The sequence below is a fragment of the Perognathus longimembris genome, chromosome 13, assembly GCF_023159225.1.
Source record: "Perognathus longimembris pacificus isolate PPM17 chromosome 13, ASM2315922v1, whole genome shotgun sequence".
NCBI lineage: Eukaryota > Metazoa > Chordata > Mammalia > Rodentia > Heteromyidae > Perognathus > Perognathus longimembris.
In genome coordinates, this window is record NC_063173.1 from 20,500,156 (window position 1) to 20,517,923 (window position 17,768).

At 38.0% G+C, this 17,768-nt stretch overlaps 2 protein-coding genes and 1 non-coding gene across 15 annotated transcripts in view; 1 reads left to right on the plus strand and 2 right to left on the minus strand.

Moving 5' to 3' along the window:
- Arntl (aryl hydrocarbon receptor nuclear translocator like) overlaps positions 1 to 5,445 on the plus strand; it is a 104,735-nt gene extending 99,290 nt beyond the window's left edge. For all 7 annotated transcript variants that reach the window (XM_048360812.1, XM_048360813.1, XM_048360809.1 and 4 more), the window contains 3 exons: positions 182 to 275; positions 4,050 to 4,152; positions 4,757 to 5,445. In XM_048360812.1, coding sequence (XP_048216769.1) covers positions 182 to 275; positions 4,050 to 4,152; positions 4,757 to 4,917 — 358 coding nt within the window. In that variant the 3' untranslated portion in view covers positions 4,918 to 5,445. The remainder of the gene's footprint in view (positions 1 to 181; positions 276 to 4,049; positions 4,153 to 4,756) is intronic.
- Positions 5,446 to 6,053: 608 nt separating this feature from the next.
- The window catches only part of Btbd10 (BTB domain containing 10), a 60,900-nt gene continuing 49,185 nt past the window's right edge, over positions 6,054 to 17,768 (minus strand). For all 7 annotated transcript variants that reach the window (XM_048360817.1, XM_048360816.1, XM_048360819.1 and 4 more), the window contains 3 exons: positions 16,448 to 16,645; positions 13,059 to 13,169; positions 6,054 to 7,142 (listed from right to left, as the gene is read on the minus strand). In XM_048360817.1, the coding sequence (XP_048216774.1) occupies positions 6,832 to 7,142; positions 13,059 to 13,169; positions 16,448 to 16,645 (620 nt within the window). In that variant the 3' untranslated portion in view covers positions 6,054 to 6,831. The remainder of the gene's footprint in view (positions 7,143 to 13,058; positions 13,170 to 16,447; positions 16,646 to 17,768) is intronic.
- LOC125362826 lies at positions 9,876 to 9,980 on the minus strand. Its single transcript, XR_007213128.1, has one exon. It is a non-coding gene; the product is annotated as a U6 spliceosomal RNA (small nuclear RNA).

Below are 17,768 nucleotides of genomic sequence, written 5' to 3' on the forward strand. Positions count from 1 at the left end.
TCATTTTTCTGCACTGTCCATGTAGTAGTGTGATAGAGACCACATGACCCACAGAATCTTTTACTATCTAGCCCTTATGCGTTGATTGTCATCCTCCTTCTCACCCTTACCCTTTAGCAAAACACCTACTATCCCCTGAAAAAGAGAATGCAGTGTAACTAACCCTTATCTTCTCTGACAGGATAAGGGGGTCATCACCTTCTAGCTGTGGCTCCAGCCCACTGAACATCACAAGCACGCCTCCCCCTGATGCCTCCTCCCCAGGAGGCAAGAAGGTAAGGCTTATGCATTAGGTGAGAGAGCCTCGGACCTAAGTCCTGAAATGCTAGAAGTCTACAGTTGTGAAGTTGGACTTGCTTCTCCTTCAAGCATATGCATCTGTGCGTGGCTGGGGACAAGCATACTGGTGGAACTGGGGAGGCTTGCTGCTGTCCTCAAGAGGATTTATCCCATAAGACTGTGGGAAGGCAAGAAAGAACATCAGGAAAGGGGAGTTGTCAGTCTGCTCCAATGACAGAGCAATTCACAGTTTCCATGAGCAATGGATTAGTAAGTACCTCACATAGAAAAGTACCTCTACGCCAGGCACTGGCTCAAACTTGTAATCCTAGCTACTCAGGAGGCTGAGATCTGAGCACTGCAGTTTAAAGCTAGTCCGGGCAAGAAAGTCGGTGAGACTCTTATCTCCAATTAACCACCAGAAAACTGGAAGTGGCGTTGTGGCTCAAAGTAGCAGAGTGCTAGCCTTAGAGTGAGAAAGCTCAGGGACAGCACTTAGACTCTGAGTTCAAGCTCCACGACTGACCAAAAAGAGAAAAATAAAGTACGTTTCCCCATCAGTTTTCAGGGACAGAGAATCATTAGTCTCTAAGACATCACTGGAAACAGTAATGGCACCAGCAGCACTGTGGAAACCAAGCCAAGCTTTACAGTTCATTACTGGGGATCTGCCACCTGCCTTTCCTGTGATGGCACCATATTGGGCACAGATAGTTTATCAGACACCAATCCTCTTGAAAAGATCCCTACAAGAGGTTTGGAAACTACTTATCTGTTTTCATCTTCACCACAAAGCTTCCAACATAGTTCATACTAATTGGAAAGCATACATCTATAAATAGTGTCAGTTTAGGGCAGCACAAGGGCCAACATATTTGGACATGAAGTCTTATTTCCTAAAACACAAAACATTAGAAATTTACACAGATGAGACCTTCTAGGGCACAAACTCTGACAGAAACAAGACTGGGGTTTTCAATGGTTGCCTCCTCAGAGGTTAAATTAGCAAGATAAGCAGTGCTCCCAGGGGGAATAGGCCCAGAGGTAGCTAGCTGGTCAGGAGAGAGGGCAAGGACAGGATACCCGCTTCTACAAAGAGAAGCTTTTCTTCTTCTATCTTATATAGGAATCCTCAGCAAAAACTTCCATTTGGAAAGGGTTTTTACTTCCCTAAGAAGTTGAAAAGTCAGCAAATTAATGGATAAATGGATGGTCAAAGTAAGGCAGACTTGGCTTTGAAGCCTAGCTTTGCCATGTGGGCTTGTGTAACTTTTACATCTATACTGGGGCACATATTGGTTAGAACAAGCAGCAGCTCTGTACATGGTTTGATTACGGGAGAGTATGTGAATGTGCCTGTCTCTAGGTGTTGCCCACACATGGCTTGCCAGCTGTGCGCTTAGGTAGGTTCTCCTATTGTGCCCCTGGTCCCTTCCTGTCCCTGTATCAAAATATAACTTTTAGGTATCAGCTTTCTTGATACAACTAAGGTTTTCTACTACTTGGGTTTGAAAAGTTATCCCTCCAGTACAATCTTAAATATTATTCATGTATTATCCTATCATCTTAGCCTCATAATTTTACAGTTGACATTTAAGCTGCCCAGCACTGCTTAATAAGTAGGTCCCTAAACTATAATCCAAGGCTTGTGACATCAGCTGCCAGAAATCTGACTGTACTCTTCACCACAAAGTCCCAAATATTTTAAAGACAGTTATGAGAACATTTTCCTTTTCTTAGGGCCTAAAAAAGTGGGTCTTGGAGAGGAATTCTGAATCTATCCTTACAAGAGATGAGTCCTTAGCAGAACTTTCCAGAAAAGCAAGATGACAGCATTAATGGCACAGCAGACCAGAGTAGAGGTGGCCCTTCCCAATCACTTCCAGTTTTGTCATTTGGCCTGCAAGCTGTTTCAAACAGGATCAAGCTAACAAAGCAGAGGGCTAAGTGGTCTTCCACATATCTCAGAAGAATAGAGACATTTAGGGGCACTAAAACAAGTTCAGATAAAGCAACAATTCCACTAATATCACCTGTGATCTTTTGCCCCTCTCCCCAAAAAAATCTTTCAAGGATCTCAAGGTCAGTGCTGTTTTCATAACAATGCTAAGGCATTGCCCTTTATTTTCACTGTGTTAAATGCAGTCCTGGATGAGACAGCTGGTATTTCAATTTCAGCAGGGCCCTGGGTGAAGCAGTAAAAACCATTACTTTTAAGTATTTGTATCACTTACTGGGATGGCTGTTGTCTAAAGAAAAGATCTTTGTGTGATTACGTTGTAAGCTAAAGTAAACTAGCTGCTTGTTTCAGAGGGCATCATTTGACTCTAACAAACTACGGTTATTCCAACTTGAGTTATTTAGCACGTATTTGTCACTTCAAGGAAAACAACTGATAGTGGTCACTAGAATTGGAACCTTTAGACATGTTGTATCTGTTACTTTGAGCCCAACTCCTTCTCAAAACTTACAAGATGGTATAGATAGTGGTGATGTTTTGATCTTGTATAATGAAATGCCACATATGGAAGAGCCAAATAAATCAGTAAACTAATATCCTATAAATGACTGCTACAAGACATTCCAAAACCATTGATTGATAATCCATTCTAAACGCCAAGACATGTCAATGGACTTTAACAGGATACAAAAGATTCATAGATGAAGTTTCAGATTCCTTACAACAAATATTAAGAAACATCCATTTGTTAATGTGATGTAATATCAAAGAATACCAGTTATTAAAAGGCTATTAAATTACCACCCTTTTTCTAGCTACTTATTTGTGGGAGGTTGGATTTCCTTCATATACTTCAATCAAAAACATGCCTAAACAGATTGGATAAACAAATATGAAGATCTATTGAACTCTCATAAGCCAGGCATTAGATTTTCAAAAATGTAAAAACAATGGTTCTTTAATTTTGTTTTGAAAGTTTGGTTTTCCATTAAAAGGCTATTATTATTCATGTTAACATGTGATGGTTTTATTATATTTGGACAATATGCTAGTTTTAATTTCAAATCTAGTAACTATTGATAAATATAGCCTACCAAAACAAAAATTTTAGAGTGTTCAATAATTTTAAAGTATGTAAAGGCATCCATCCCTAAATGGAAAACTGAACTGTAAAGATAAAGTAACTTGTAATGCCACCTGCTGGAAAACCAGAATCACTGTTTCTTGTGAAATCCAACAACCAGATTCCTCCAGTTCAAATACTTCTCAAAGGATGGTCTCTGAGACTCAGCCCAAGGAACAAAGCTTGGAAGGTGGAGGGATTTCAAGACAGAATTAGAGTGATAATAATGCTCCAGAGGATTAAGAATGGAAATCAGAAGTTACTGATATTGGCTCCTATACTTAACTGGTGATAAAAGAGATAAACTTCTAGTGTGTTGTTTATTTGTGACTCCTTAGAGCTAGATCTCTTCACAGCCTGGTAACAATCTAAATTACTCCTTCAACAACATCTGCTGTTATGTTTTACTTCCTTATAGTGTAACTGCCATGATGGGCTCACTTATGTTTAGGCTTTGGCCTTAAGCATGATCTGAAAAGTAGATAGGGATTTTAGTCTGACTTTAAGTTACCTGTGTGAGCTAAACCATATGTAGAGAAAAGAACTGTTTAGGGGAGAGATTTTTTTGTTTTCTGAATAGCCGTGTGTGTGTGTGTGTGTGTACACACACAACTCTCAACATTTTTTATACTGATTGGAAATTCTATTTGAGTGGAAGACCTCACACTTTCTCCCTTTTGTTTGTAGATTTTAAATGGAGGGACGCCAGACATTCCTTCCAGTGGTCTATTACCAGGGCAGGCTCAGGAGAACCCAGGTTATCCCTATTCTGATAGTTCTTCTATTCTTGGTAAGTGACATTATTATTCATCTCCATATAATGAGCTTACATCTGGCATAAAGAGGGTTTTAAGAACTTATTATACGAGTAAGAACAAAGCAGAAGTTCGAAATATGTTTAAGAATTTCAGTGTTTAGTTGAGATCCAAGTGTGTTTGAAGCAGCCTAGACAGGTCCATATGGTACTTAATCTTTAGAAAGAGAGCCAAAGCAGGTTCAGGATAAAGCCTCAAAGAGTGATCAGTAAAATTCAGCAGGCAGGAAAAGCCATTAAATGATGCCAGTTTTTTTCTCCCAACCCATCTATCCTTTTCTCAATCTTTTGTCCTCCTCTTTCCTATTTGCTATTCTTTCTGTAACTCTCTTTTTAACTATCAGAATATTAAAATGAAGTCAACTCAAATATCAACATTTACTGAATTTTAAGCACTTTGCTCTTATTTCTAAAAAGTTATTTTCTCTGAAAAACAAGTGTTTTTAAAAAAGGCAATACAGGCCTAAAAAAGTCAGGTAGTTAGTTTTATTTTTCTAAGTGTGCTTAGAAAGTACTTAGTAAATCTAAACATGGCTTGATTCTTTTTGTTTTTCCTGACCAGTCTTTATCTCCTCCGCAGGTGAGAACCCCCACATAGGCATAGACATGATAGACAATGACCAAGGATCAAGTAGTCCCAGTAATGATGAAGCAGCAATGGCCGTCATCATGAGTCTCTTGGAAGCAGATGCTGGGCTGGGTGGTCCTGTTGACTTTAGCGACTTGCCATGGCCGCTGTAAACACTACGTTGCTTTGGCAACAGCTACAGTATCAAAGTGCATTACTGGTGGAGTTTTACAGTCTGTGAAGCTTACTGGATAGGGAGAGAACAGCTTTTATGTACTGATTTCATAAAAGCCATCTCAGAGCCATTGATATAAGTCAATCTTACTATGTGTAACTTCAGACAAAGTGGAACTAAGCCTGCTCCAGTGTTTCCTCATCATTGATTTTGGGCTAGCTGTCAATAGCTTGCATTACTTGTATATTTTGGATTCTGTTTGTGTTGAATTTTTTAATCATTGTGCACAGAAGCATCATTGGTAGCTTTTATATGCAAAATGGTCATTTCAGATGTATGGTGTTTTTACACTACAAAGAAGTCCCCCATGTGGATATTTCTTATACTAATTGTATCATAAAACTGTTTATTCTTCCTTGTAAGAATCCTTTACTATAAATATGGGTTAAAGTATAATGTATTAGACAGTTAAATATTTTTAATAAATGTTTCCCTTGTTCTATAAAAACTGTTCTCATTTCAGTTTTTTTTTAAAAAAAAGTCTATATGCTGCAGGGCTGGATCATCAGTTCCGACAGTGGGTATTTATGGATTATCTATGCTAGTTACATTTGCAATGTTTTTACAGTACTTGGGATTCAACTCAGGGCCTTAAGCACTCTACACCCAAGCCACAACTCAGCCCTATAAGGCCTTTTTGATCTTCATAACAATTCTGAAACTTTACATAATTTCCTTATCCTACTATCTTAATTAATTGTTCTAGGACTTCAAGGGTTAAGTGACCTCAGACATGATGTACCTCAATATTTCTTTTTTCTTGAATTAGTCTACAGAATATTTAAAATAGCATTGCACGAATAATTTGCTAAGCAGAGCAGCACATCATAATAGAAAAGGCAATGAACTGGTTTGAGAAGTTGCCTCTTACACACTGTGGTAAAGTGATTTCATCATTCCTATAAAGTTAGACTAGAAAATACTCTTTTCAGCTCTGATATTGCTCAGGATTTAGAGTATATTTTATAATTAGTAGGAAACTTAAGTGCCTCAATCACAAATATACCAAACTAGAGCTCTTTGAGCTACTATTTGACAACATCTAGTTGGGGGTTATGAAGCTGGTCAGAAACATGAAAACAATGGAATTTTATTTTGATGAAAAACTTGAGTTTACAATCATTTAGTAAATGAAGAGCAAACACTTCATTTTTCTATCCCATAACTCTTAAGAAAAAAAGCATTAGTAAATAAATATCTGTGAACAGATTAAGGGTAAGGCAGACTGGATAATAAGCCACCTCTGTTGTTCACACTCCCTGCACTTGACTCACTTGAACTGATAAGATATGAGCAGCAATCTCACCCTAGTCATTCAAATAAGCCCAAGATAAATACTCACTTTTTTGCTCATCACAGGCAAACTATACACATTTTACTGAAGGAATACTTTTATAGAAGCACTTATTTAAGTTATATTGTGCATCACAACTATAAAATGGCTTGAACAGTTCCATTTGACCACCATTTATAAAGTGCAACTACATAATATTCTGCATTTTATCTGAGGTGAGATGAATATCAATCTACACTGAAGTACCCCAGGTGCCAATTTCCACCATTTCTGAAAAGATCTAGATGTGTGTGAAAAAGGACTGTCCCACATACAAAGAACCAATTTCACAAACGTACTGGTAAACAAATACGTTTATGTAACTAGAACCTCAGGATGCTAAAGTTGTACTCGTTTAAAAAAAAACCATTCGGCTACCTTTGGTCTTTAAAAAAGCCTACACTGCAATATCCTAAACATGTGCAGCTCACAATGAAGAAGAGTGGCCTTGCAGTGCAGAATGAGGAGTACACCGTCATTGTGAAGAGTAGCATGCTATGGTTTCAAGGATCATCAGCATCACAGCATTGGATTCTGGGCATCAGGATCGAGGTCACTGTTGCTAGAAGGGGGCTGAATGGGAAGGCTGTCCAGCTCATCCACTTGTGGAGTTGGGTGCATGACTACCAGCTGGTCCTGGGGAATGTCTGCAGCAGCTGCTGCCAGGTTGGTAATAGATTTACTTTTTACACACTGAAAGTCTACATGCCGGCTCTTCCCTTCTTCCTTCTCCCAGGACATTCGAATAAAGGGTCTTTGGACATAGTTGTAAATGACTTCTGGGCGGCCCCCAGGCCTCTTCTTTACTTTTTCTTTGTAGGTAGGATAACCTAGAGGAGAGAAAAGTTTTAAAAAAAAACTGAGCAAATATACCACACCACAACATGTGCATGCGCATGCGCACACACACACACACACACACACACACACACACACACACATTTCACACCCTATTTAGCATTTAAGGGCTTTTCTAGTTGGTACAGACCCTGAACAAATATGGAAATTCAAACAAGAAGGGAAAACAATATTCCATACTTAGTCATCAATTCAACAGCCAGAAACTAAAATTCTACTGGTGCAATTCACAGAGCCTCCTCCATCTTTCCATTTACTCAATAAACTAACCACCAAAATAAAATTCTTAAAAGTGTGAGTATGGCGGGGATGGGCCTCCAATACAATGGTGGATCATCTGGAACAGGTCTTAGTCTCTAGCTGTGTATCCTTAATATCCCAAACCATTCTCACATAATGATCTAGCCCAAAGGCCTGCAATTTACTACTACATTAGCTTCTAGTTTCCTTAAGCCTAAATCCCACCTTATATTGTTCTGAGGTTCCCCCACCCCACTTTTTTGTTTAATAGTAAAGAAGTACTTAACTTCCTACCTGGTTCCTAAATAATAATTATCAGGGCAATATTTTAGTCTCTTACAACATCTTAACATGTCTGTTCCAACAACAAAGCAGTTGAAGGTCCCTTCCTCCTTTCTATTAGCACGAGTTGCTAATTTCAAACAGGGATTATCGACCATATTTTATGAAGGGTTATAATAATAGACATTTTAGGGCTGGGGATATGGCCTAGTGGCAAGAGAGCTTGCCTCGTATACATGAGGCCCTGGGTTCGATTCCCCAGCACCACATATGCAGAAAACGGCCAGAAGTGGCGCTGTGGCTCATGTGGCAGAGTGCTAGCCTTGAGCAAAAGGAAGCCAGGGACAGTGCTCAGGCCCTGAGTCCAAGGCCCAGGACTGGCCAAAAAAAAAAAAAAATAATAATAATAATAGACATTTTAGAGTGGGTCATATTGCTTCTACTGAGACTGATTAACACTGGCACTGTAAAATCAGTCACAAAAATATGTAAATGTCACAATAAAATTTTATTTATTAAAAAAAATAGGCAACTGGCTATGTAACAGGTTCATGGGCCAAAATCAAGACTACAGAATCAGAAAAAATAGAAAAGCCTTACATAATAGGCACTCATTTAATGATTACCAGATAAAGGAATGTATGTAAGTTATCACTGGTAGCTAGCACATCTTGCTATGTATAGAGTGTGTCTGAGATGGAGTGAGGAAGGTCAGAAGGGCCAAAATCATCTGGTAATCATCTGCAGAGTACCTTCTCATTCAAACTTCCTGTATCACTATCAGCAGTACAAGAGATAAGAAAGTTGTTTATATTCCCTTGTCCTTCATTACTCCCAAATTACTAAAGAAACTCTTAGCAGTTCTTAACCTCATTATATTCCAAGCTGTCCTCCACATAGCATCACTACTCTATACAATGTAGTTACATTGTATCCTCACTTACAAAGGACCAATGGTTTCATCACAAAGGGAAAGGTCCCCATTCCTCATATACATGGGCTGTATATCCAACTACTTGATCTCATTAACTATCATACAACTCCCTTCAATCCAAGCTCTCTGTATACTGGCCATATCAAATGTTTCACTTTTTCCTAAATATCCTTTGGTATTTTTATATACTGATTGGCAACTGGTTCCACCAGTTCCTCCTCACTTCTCTATGTTCTCTTGGATCCTCCTCATATCTTTTATCTATCAGCTCAATTGAGTTCCCATGAAAGTAAACACATTCAATATTCTGAAATCAGATTTCTTTTGAAGAACTATGAGTTGAGAAAGAATAGGTAAAAATGAGAGAGGGGGAGCAAAACAGCTAATATGGAAAGAAATTTTCCCTATGTGCCCCAACACTTCTACTTAATTTTCCAAAAGAAAGAAAAATTATTGACTTGACAGGAAAATATGGATGTAGTATAAACATTACCTGGAAAAAGTATAAGAGCCTGTTTAATTAGTGCCTTGCCAAAGTCAAGACCAATTTATCTAGGCTTATAGTAAATAGGCAAATAACATTAATAGTAAATACACAAATTATGTTATATACTCTTTAAAAAACACCACTATTAAGTAGAATCTATTAATGCTATCTATTAAGAGAGCATTTCAAAAACACTCTGAGACTCGGAAATCACAGAGACCTGTGTTCAAGCTCCAGCCCTATTCTATAATCCCCAAACAATTTATTTAACTCTTAAACTTCAGCTTCTTTGTCTTAAAAATAGAGATAGGCTGAGTGCCAGTGGCTCATGCCTATGATCTTATTCAGGAGGCTGACATCTGAGAATCGTAGTATAACGCCAGCTCAGGAAGAAAAGTCAATGAGATTCCTATATCCAGTTAACTACCCAACACCAACAGCCAGAAATGGAGCAGTGGTTCAAGTGGCAGATTGCCAGCCTTGGATGAAAAAGCTAAGGAACAGAGCCCAGGCCCTGTTTCAAGTCCCAATACTAGCACATACATATAAAAAAAACCAGAAACAATATTGGGTAACCAGATCATCTCTACTGATGAGAAAGCTCTACTTCACAAGAATGACAACTAAAAAATTTAAAAGGAATGACAGAATAAGAAATGATAATTAAATTACTGACGCGGGCAAGAATTGTCAACTAACAGTTATAATCTTTAGGAAATAATTAGTGAAGAGCTGCACTAATATATACACATATATATATGCATATATATGGAATGCCTTATAAGTTTGCATGTCGTCTTTGCGCAGGCGACAAGCTAATCTTCTCTGTATTGTTCTAATTTTAGCATATGTCCTACTGAAGCATACATGAGCTGAACATTCTTATGGTATCAAAATAGCATCATATCCAAAAACAGTTTTAAAAAGATTTAAATTATTTCTTATATCTGGAATAAAACAAAGGACAAATCTAGAAGCAGGACAATGGGCCCAAACAATTTAATAGGATGGTGAAACAATTTAACAGGATGGTGCCATAAATAAGGAAATACTCAATATTGAGAGATCAGAAATAACCAGCAGTCAGTTATAATGTATGATCCTGGACTGGATCATGATTTGGAGAGGACAGTCACAAAATGCATTTGGGAACGGGCGCACTAGGAAATTTTAATGTGGGTTGATACTAAGAAATTATTCTTAGCCAGGCACAGTGGCTCATGCCTATAATTCTAGCTACTCAATGGACAGATATTGGGAGGATCAACGACTGAGGCCAGCTCAGGCAAAAAGTTAGCAAGATCCCATCTCAACCTAAGCTGGGTGTGGCACTATATGTGTGTGTTCCCGGCTACATTAGAAGTACAAATAAGAGTATTAGAAGCTACAGATAAACATAGGACGTTGAAAGTAGTTACAACTGTGATATAACAATTGTTTCCAATGTATCACCTTCCTGTGGTTGTACCTACACTATCGCTGTAATCTTATCTGAGTATATTGGAAACAGTGTTTACTGGTATTGGAAGTAGGGAATTCAAAGGGAATACCAAATTTGAGAGACACAGGGTAAAAAAGGAGAAATAACTACAAAAGCAATACTTGCAAAACTGTTTGGTGTAAGTGAACTGAACACCTCCGGGGCGGGGGGGGGGGGGGGGGAGGAGGGAAAGGGGGAGGAAGGGGGGTATGAGGGACAAGGTAACAAACAGTACAAGAAATGTATCCAATGCCTAACGTATGAAACTGTAACCTCTATGTACATAAGTTTTATAATAAAAACTTAAAAAAAAAAGAGTATTAGAGTCCAAGCTAGTCTGTGCCTAAACATGGAGTCCTGTTTAAAAATTAAAGCAAAAATGGCTGAAGGTGCGACTCAAGTGGTCTAGCAAGTACAAGGCCCTGAGTTCAAACCACAGTACTGCCAAAAAAAAATTATGCTTCATTTCATTGAGCAAAATAAATTTTTTAGAAAACTATTATATACATATTAAGTACTATTAAATGATTTTAATGGAATAAGTAGTACTTGTAACTAGATCTTTATAATCACATCTAAAATCACTCAATGGTTGGAGCACTGTATTATTCTTGCAATAGAGAAACAAGTACTCACTTTCAATATTCAAATGCTACTTTTATATGTTACTTCTTCATTTACTATAAGTGCCAAGCCACATATCGAGTACATAACACACAACTCTCATAGAGTTCATAGCCCATGACCAAACCAACAATATCATACATGACACAGTATGTTGCTGTGAGGAGCAATGTCACTGAAAGATGAGGTGTAGTAGCCATTAGAGAAAAAAAAAGTGGGTGGGAAAAAGTAATTTCTAGTCAACCTTATTTGAACTTCACAACCATCCTTTGACATATACTTATGTCATAGTTACAGAAACAAAAGAGACTTACCTTAAGATCTCTGGCCAAGAATCTTTATGAGAACTATACATCTTCTGACACAACATTATGTCTACATTATTCATAACAAGTATACCTCTTCAAATCCCCTCATCACCTAATATTCTATCCATACCATGTTTTTTGTACTTGCAATGCATTAAGCTCATTCCTACCTCAACACCTTTGGACTTGTTATGTTCCTTGCCTAGAACCGTCATTGTAATCAGTTATCTAAATAAAAAGCTATCTAAAACTTAAGTTAAAATTTTGTAATTTGTACAAAATTTGAAACTGCTAATTATTATTGTACTGTCAGCTACTAGTACTATTTCTATGTGTATTTTCAAAATGTAGCTTTTAGCTGAGCACAAGTGGCTCGGGCCTGTAATACTTAATTCTAGCTACTCCAGAGACTGAAATCTGGGATCTTCAAAGTCAGCTTGAGCAGAAAAATCCAAAAGACTCTTAGCTCCAATTAACTAGCAAAATGCTGGACCAAATGTATGGCTCAAGTGCTAGAGTGGCAGCCATGACCCAAAAAAGCCAAGTGAAAGTACAGGCTCTGAGTTCAAGACACAGTTCCAACATATTCTCTCTCTCTCCAACCCCCCCCTCTCTCTCTCTCACACACACACACACATACACACGTCACATGAATGAGCACAAAAAGTAGTTTAAAACTACCAGGTTTCCAAGAAACCTGAGAAAAAAAGCCTTGTCAATTTTGTAGAAAAGTAGACACAGGTAAGCCCCCTCACCCCTCATCCACATGCACTTCATCTTTATATACACAACTGCTTTGGTAAACAGCAAAAAAATTTTCAATACATATCCTAAAAAAATTAAATGAGAGAAAGGATAAGGTAGAAGGGGTAGGAGAAAATGTTGAAAGAGGTGACGCTGATCAAGAAGATACACTGTATTTATAAACTGCTTTGTTGATGACAACTTCTTTGTAGAGCTAAAGATATTAAAAATATTCAAAAATAAATTCTAAAAATGAATGAGCTCTGGAAGAAAAGACAAAAATCTCATCTCTCTATGGCTTGAGAATTTTATGTAATAAAAACTTTATAATGGCTTATCTTCTCAAAAGGAAGTTAGCTAATTTCTTATTTACATGTTTTCTGTGTAAGTATTTAATAATCACTTGCCGAGTTTTCCTCAAATTATTAGGATCCATTTTGGGGAGAAGAGAGAGCTGGAATTTGAACTCAAGGCCTTGTACTTGCTAAAGCCATGCCCCCAGCTCTTTTTCTTTTTTGCTCTGGCCAAAGTAGATGTAAGCCTCCTTCTTATACCTCCAGTGTACCTGGGATTACAGCATGCATCACTTCAGCCAAGTTTTTGTTGAGATGGAGTCTCACTAACTTTTAGCCTGGGCTGGCCAGTAACCACAATCTTCTTGAGCTCTCCCTAAGAAATCACTATGATTATAGTCATAAGCCACCCTGGCAAGCCTAGACAGAACCCATTTTTTTAACCCAGTTGTTGTTTTTTTTTCCAAAAGAAAACTAATAGAAAATAATATCTTACCTTCTATTCCCAATCTAATCTTCTTAAGACCTCTTTCCTTCAAAACTGATTTGGCCACATCTCTGTTTTCAATGTACTTGAAAAATCTATATAATTTTGTGCTATAAATAACTGAAAACAAAAAGACAAAAAGATTTCATATTAAAATCAAAGTACTTAGGGATAAACTTAAAATTACCTTGATCATCAAAGGGTCCTGACAGCTCTAAAAGCCCAAATAATGGATGCACTAATGCTAAAGGAAGAGTAGCCAACATGACAGGACAATATTCAGTACAGTTAATGTAGAAGCAAATGTCTACTTAAGTGGAAATAAGAAAAGCTTTGATAACCAATCAGGTAACCCAATCCATAGGAAGACTTTCTTCTGAAGGATGCATCTTATCCACACTTATTGGAATGGGATCTGGCTCAAGTTTCAAGTCACAGAACCAAAAGGCGACATCAATAACATGATTATTGAACAAGCAAAGTAAAGGACTTTGCTAAGATGCCTTCAAGGTCTAGTCTGGAGTGGAGGAAAAACTGCCTTGTCAAAAAGTACAAAAAGGTACATTTTAAATTTCATGGATTGAGCAACTATTAATAATTCCCCCAAAGTCAAGATCCTCCCCACAAACTGTTTTCCATCCAGGCAAATAGCCCCATTTAATAATGATGTTAACAATGGCAGATTCAAGCATGTTCTGCCTAGGTTAGTCTGTTTAGAGCAAACTGGCTTTGCAAAGGGCAGACATTCCACTGACAACATGTTGAGTCTTCCAAATGTGCTGGGAACTTCAGGGAGTTAGACTGATGGGCCTTCCTCGCCTTCTCTCTTTCAGGTGGAGTTATCTCCCTTAAAAGGTGAACTGCAAAGGTTTTTTCAAAAACAGAAAAACACACTCACAAACCAAACATGCTGGTTTAAGAGTCAATAAAGGAAAATACGTCAACAAAATTCTACTCATGGGATACATCTGTGGTTATTACTAAATCCATAAGATTACTGTTCTCTGTGTGTGTGTGTGTGTGTGTATACGTGTGCATGTGCACTTCTTTCTGGGGCTTAAACGCAGGGCCTGGGCATTGTCTGAGCGCATTTTTGCTCAAGGCTAGTGCTCTATCACCGAAGCTACAGTTTCTTGAGTTACAGTTCCAATTCTAGCTTTTTTGGTGGTTAATGTAAGACAAGAGTTTCATGGACTTTTGTGCCCAGGCTGGCTTTAAACCATGAGCCCCAGCTCTCAGCCTCCTGAGTAAATAGCATTGCAAGCATAAGGTACTGGCATGAGCTATCAGTGCCCAGAAGTTTCCTGGTATTTTGATAAAGAACTTGTGACATTTCACAAATGATAAAGTTACATTTTAGGGAATCAGGCTGAACAGGATAGCTTCTGAAATGTATCTTTTTCAGGATGTAACATTTTGGTACAAAAATGAAACATTTTTCTCAAAGTAAAAATGTTTTTAGTCCTTTTACAATTCAAAGCTTAAAAATAAGAAAACAAGCTGGGCACTGGTTGCTCATGCCTGTAATCCTAGCTACTCAGGAGGCTGAGATCTGAGGATCGCGGTTCAAAGCCAGACTGGGTAGGAAAGTCTGTGAGACTCTTATCTCCAATTATATACCAGAAAACCAGAAGTGGCACTGTGGTTCAAGTGGTAGAGCGCTAGCCTTGTGCTGAAGAGTTCAAGCCCCATGACCAACAATAACAACAAAAGAAAACCAAAAAAAGTTATGAAATGGAGAGTTCAATATGAAAAAAGGAAAAGTAAGCTTACTATAACCCCTTTATCACTATAATAACATCACTGCTGTGGGCTGACCTTGACTGCACTCTCTTGAAGTCAAACTTTGGAAACTGAAATATAAATGGTACACTCATTCATTCCACTTTCCTAACAGAAAATAATTTATTTCTTTGGTCTTTTGGAACCCTTTCATTCCTCCCATGTTTTTGTTCACCTTTTGATTGTACATAATATTAGAAAAAATACATTATTAGGAAAGAGCCTAGGACTGAGGAAAACAACAGTAGTCACAGTAGTACAAGTAGTCACAGAAGAGCAAAACACTTATTTTAGGTACATTATTCACAGAAAATTCTGAGCATTATCTTGAAAAAGTACTACCACAATTTGTATTAAAATAATCTTTTTTCCCAGATGCTGGTGGTTCACGTCTGATTGCAGTTCTAGGCTGTCTGGGCAGGAAAGTCTATGAGACTTATCTCCAATTAACCACCAGAAAACCGGAAGTGGTGCTCTGGCTAAAAGTGGTAGACTGCTAGCCTTGAATGAAAGAGCTTAAGGACAGTGCCCAGGCCCTGACTTCAAGCCCCACGACTGACAAAAATAATAATAATAATAATCTTTTAAAATAATAAACAAGAATACCATTTAGAGTCATCATTTTAATTTTGGTTTTAGAAAAGAATAACCTGGAAATATCAGAGATTAATGGGTTTGTGCTCTTGAGGCGTGCTTTTTTATCAGCTGACACCATCACTTGTGCTACGAGTGCAGCCTGGCTTTTTAATGGCTACTTTGGAACTACTGTATAGCGACACTTTTCTGCCCTGGCTGACTTTGAGCACAATACTCCAGATTTCAACTTCCTGAGTAGCTAGGATTTACAAGTATGAGCCACCAGCATCTAGTTGAGTTTTAGTACTTTCTATATTCCTGTAATACATAACCAATCAACACACTATATAGAGTACAGAACAAAAACTGGGCTAAATACTAAGCTTTCTGAATTTCTTTTTCAAATTTTCTCCATCTGTGCAACTGCTCAAAAATGCTAACACTGGATTCATCAAGAAAAAGAAAATAAAAAAAAAAGAAAAACAAAGAAAAACAAAATAAGATAGATTTTCTAACAAAAAAAATCAAACAAGTCTAACCACAAAAGTTTGGGAGTGGAATGAGAAATCAATGCTGCTATAGATAGGTTCTTTTGGTCAGAAATAGCTGAAGAATTATAATTTCACAATGCTTTTGGAAAGACCATTTTATCTTCCAGGATCACACAGCTATGAAAATAAGAAAGTCTTTGAACTTAAAGTTACCGTCCTACAGTCAAAATAAGAAGAGCAGTCCTGTATGTGGCAGGGGTGAGCATCCTTTGTCTTTGGCCAGATAGTAAATACTTTGGGCTGTGCGAGCCATGCAATCTCCATTGCAGCTATTCAACTCTGCCACCATAGCATGAAAAGCAGCCATAGGCAATACATAAAAACTTTTATACAAACAGGCAAGGAGCTGAAATTGACTCCCAGGCTAGTCTGCTGATCCCTGATGTAAGTCTGATGCCTATCATGACCATCTACAAAGCCTATCCTTTGCTTAATGTTATAAAAGAGATAATCTATGATTCAAGAGAAAGAAAACATGCCATAACTTACTTTGTGAATATTCTTCTCCCATTTGTGGTGGGTACTCCTCATCCCAATCAACCACATCATCATCTGTAAGCACCACTATATGGCATTCTCTTTCCCCACTCTGAGCACTAGCTACCATGAGTGGGAGGATCATTTCTTCCAGATAAAATTCAAATTGTCGACGAGCACCATCATTTGATAACTCATGCATTAGGGCACCTGAAATAAAACCCACAGAAATATCTTGATTGGAGGGGGCAAGTATTTATATATATGTATATATATGTAATATATATATACATATATGTGTATATATATATATATAAAGAAAAGCAGAAGTTCATGAGATTCTTATCTCAAATTAACTACCAGAAAACTGGAAGTGGAGCTGTGGCTCAAAGTGGTAAAGTGTCAGCCTTGAGCAAAAGAGCTCAGGGACAGTGTTCATGCCTTGAGTTCAAGCCCCAGGAATGACAGAAGAAAGAAGAAGGAAGAAGGAAGAGTGGGAGGAGAGGGAGGAGGGGAGGAGGAGGAGGAGAGGGAGAGGGAGGAGGAGGGGGAGGAGGAGGAGAAAAGAAGAAGAAGAAGAAGAAGAAGAACAATAACAACAACAACAACAACAACAGGAGGAGGAGGAGGAGGAGAAGGAGGAGGAGGAGGAGAAGGAGGAGGAGGAAAGGAGAGAGAGAGAGAAAGGAAAGAAGGAAGGAAGGGAGGGAGGGGAGGGAGGGAAGGAGGGAGGGAGGGAAAGAAAGAAAGAAAGAAAAAGGAAGAAAGAAAGGAAGAAAGGAAGGAAGAAAGGAAGGAAGGAAGGAAGGAAGGAAGAAGAAAGAAAGAAAGAAAGAAAGAAAGAAAGAAAGAAAAAGAAAGAAAGAAAGAAAGAAAGAAAGAAAGAAAAGAAAGAAAGAAAGGAAGGAAGGAAGGAAGGAAGGAAGGAAGGAAGGAAGGAAAGAAGGCAGGCAGGCAGGCAGAAGTAAAGCAAGAATACACTAGGTCTGTATCTACTTTGGAATCTTCACTTGTCTTTAGTGGCCATAACTTTTCCTGAAAGGAGTTCTTATAGGTCATAGCCAATGTCCCTAAAAGAGGAAACCAATCACACTGAATGGATGAAGGATCAGAGAGCAGGTGAAGAGAATAATAAGCAGAAGACTGAAAAGGATGCTTAAGAGCAAGAGGAGGAAAGAACCAAAGAGATATGAGCGACAGTAAAACACAAGTTCCAAATTATCAATAAATTTAACATTGTTCAAAATTCTTTAGCCAATGTGACATGGAAAAAAAAGTTATTTACAATAGGGTCAATTATCGTCTAAAAATATATGATAATCAACTACAGACT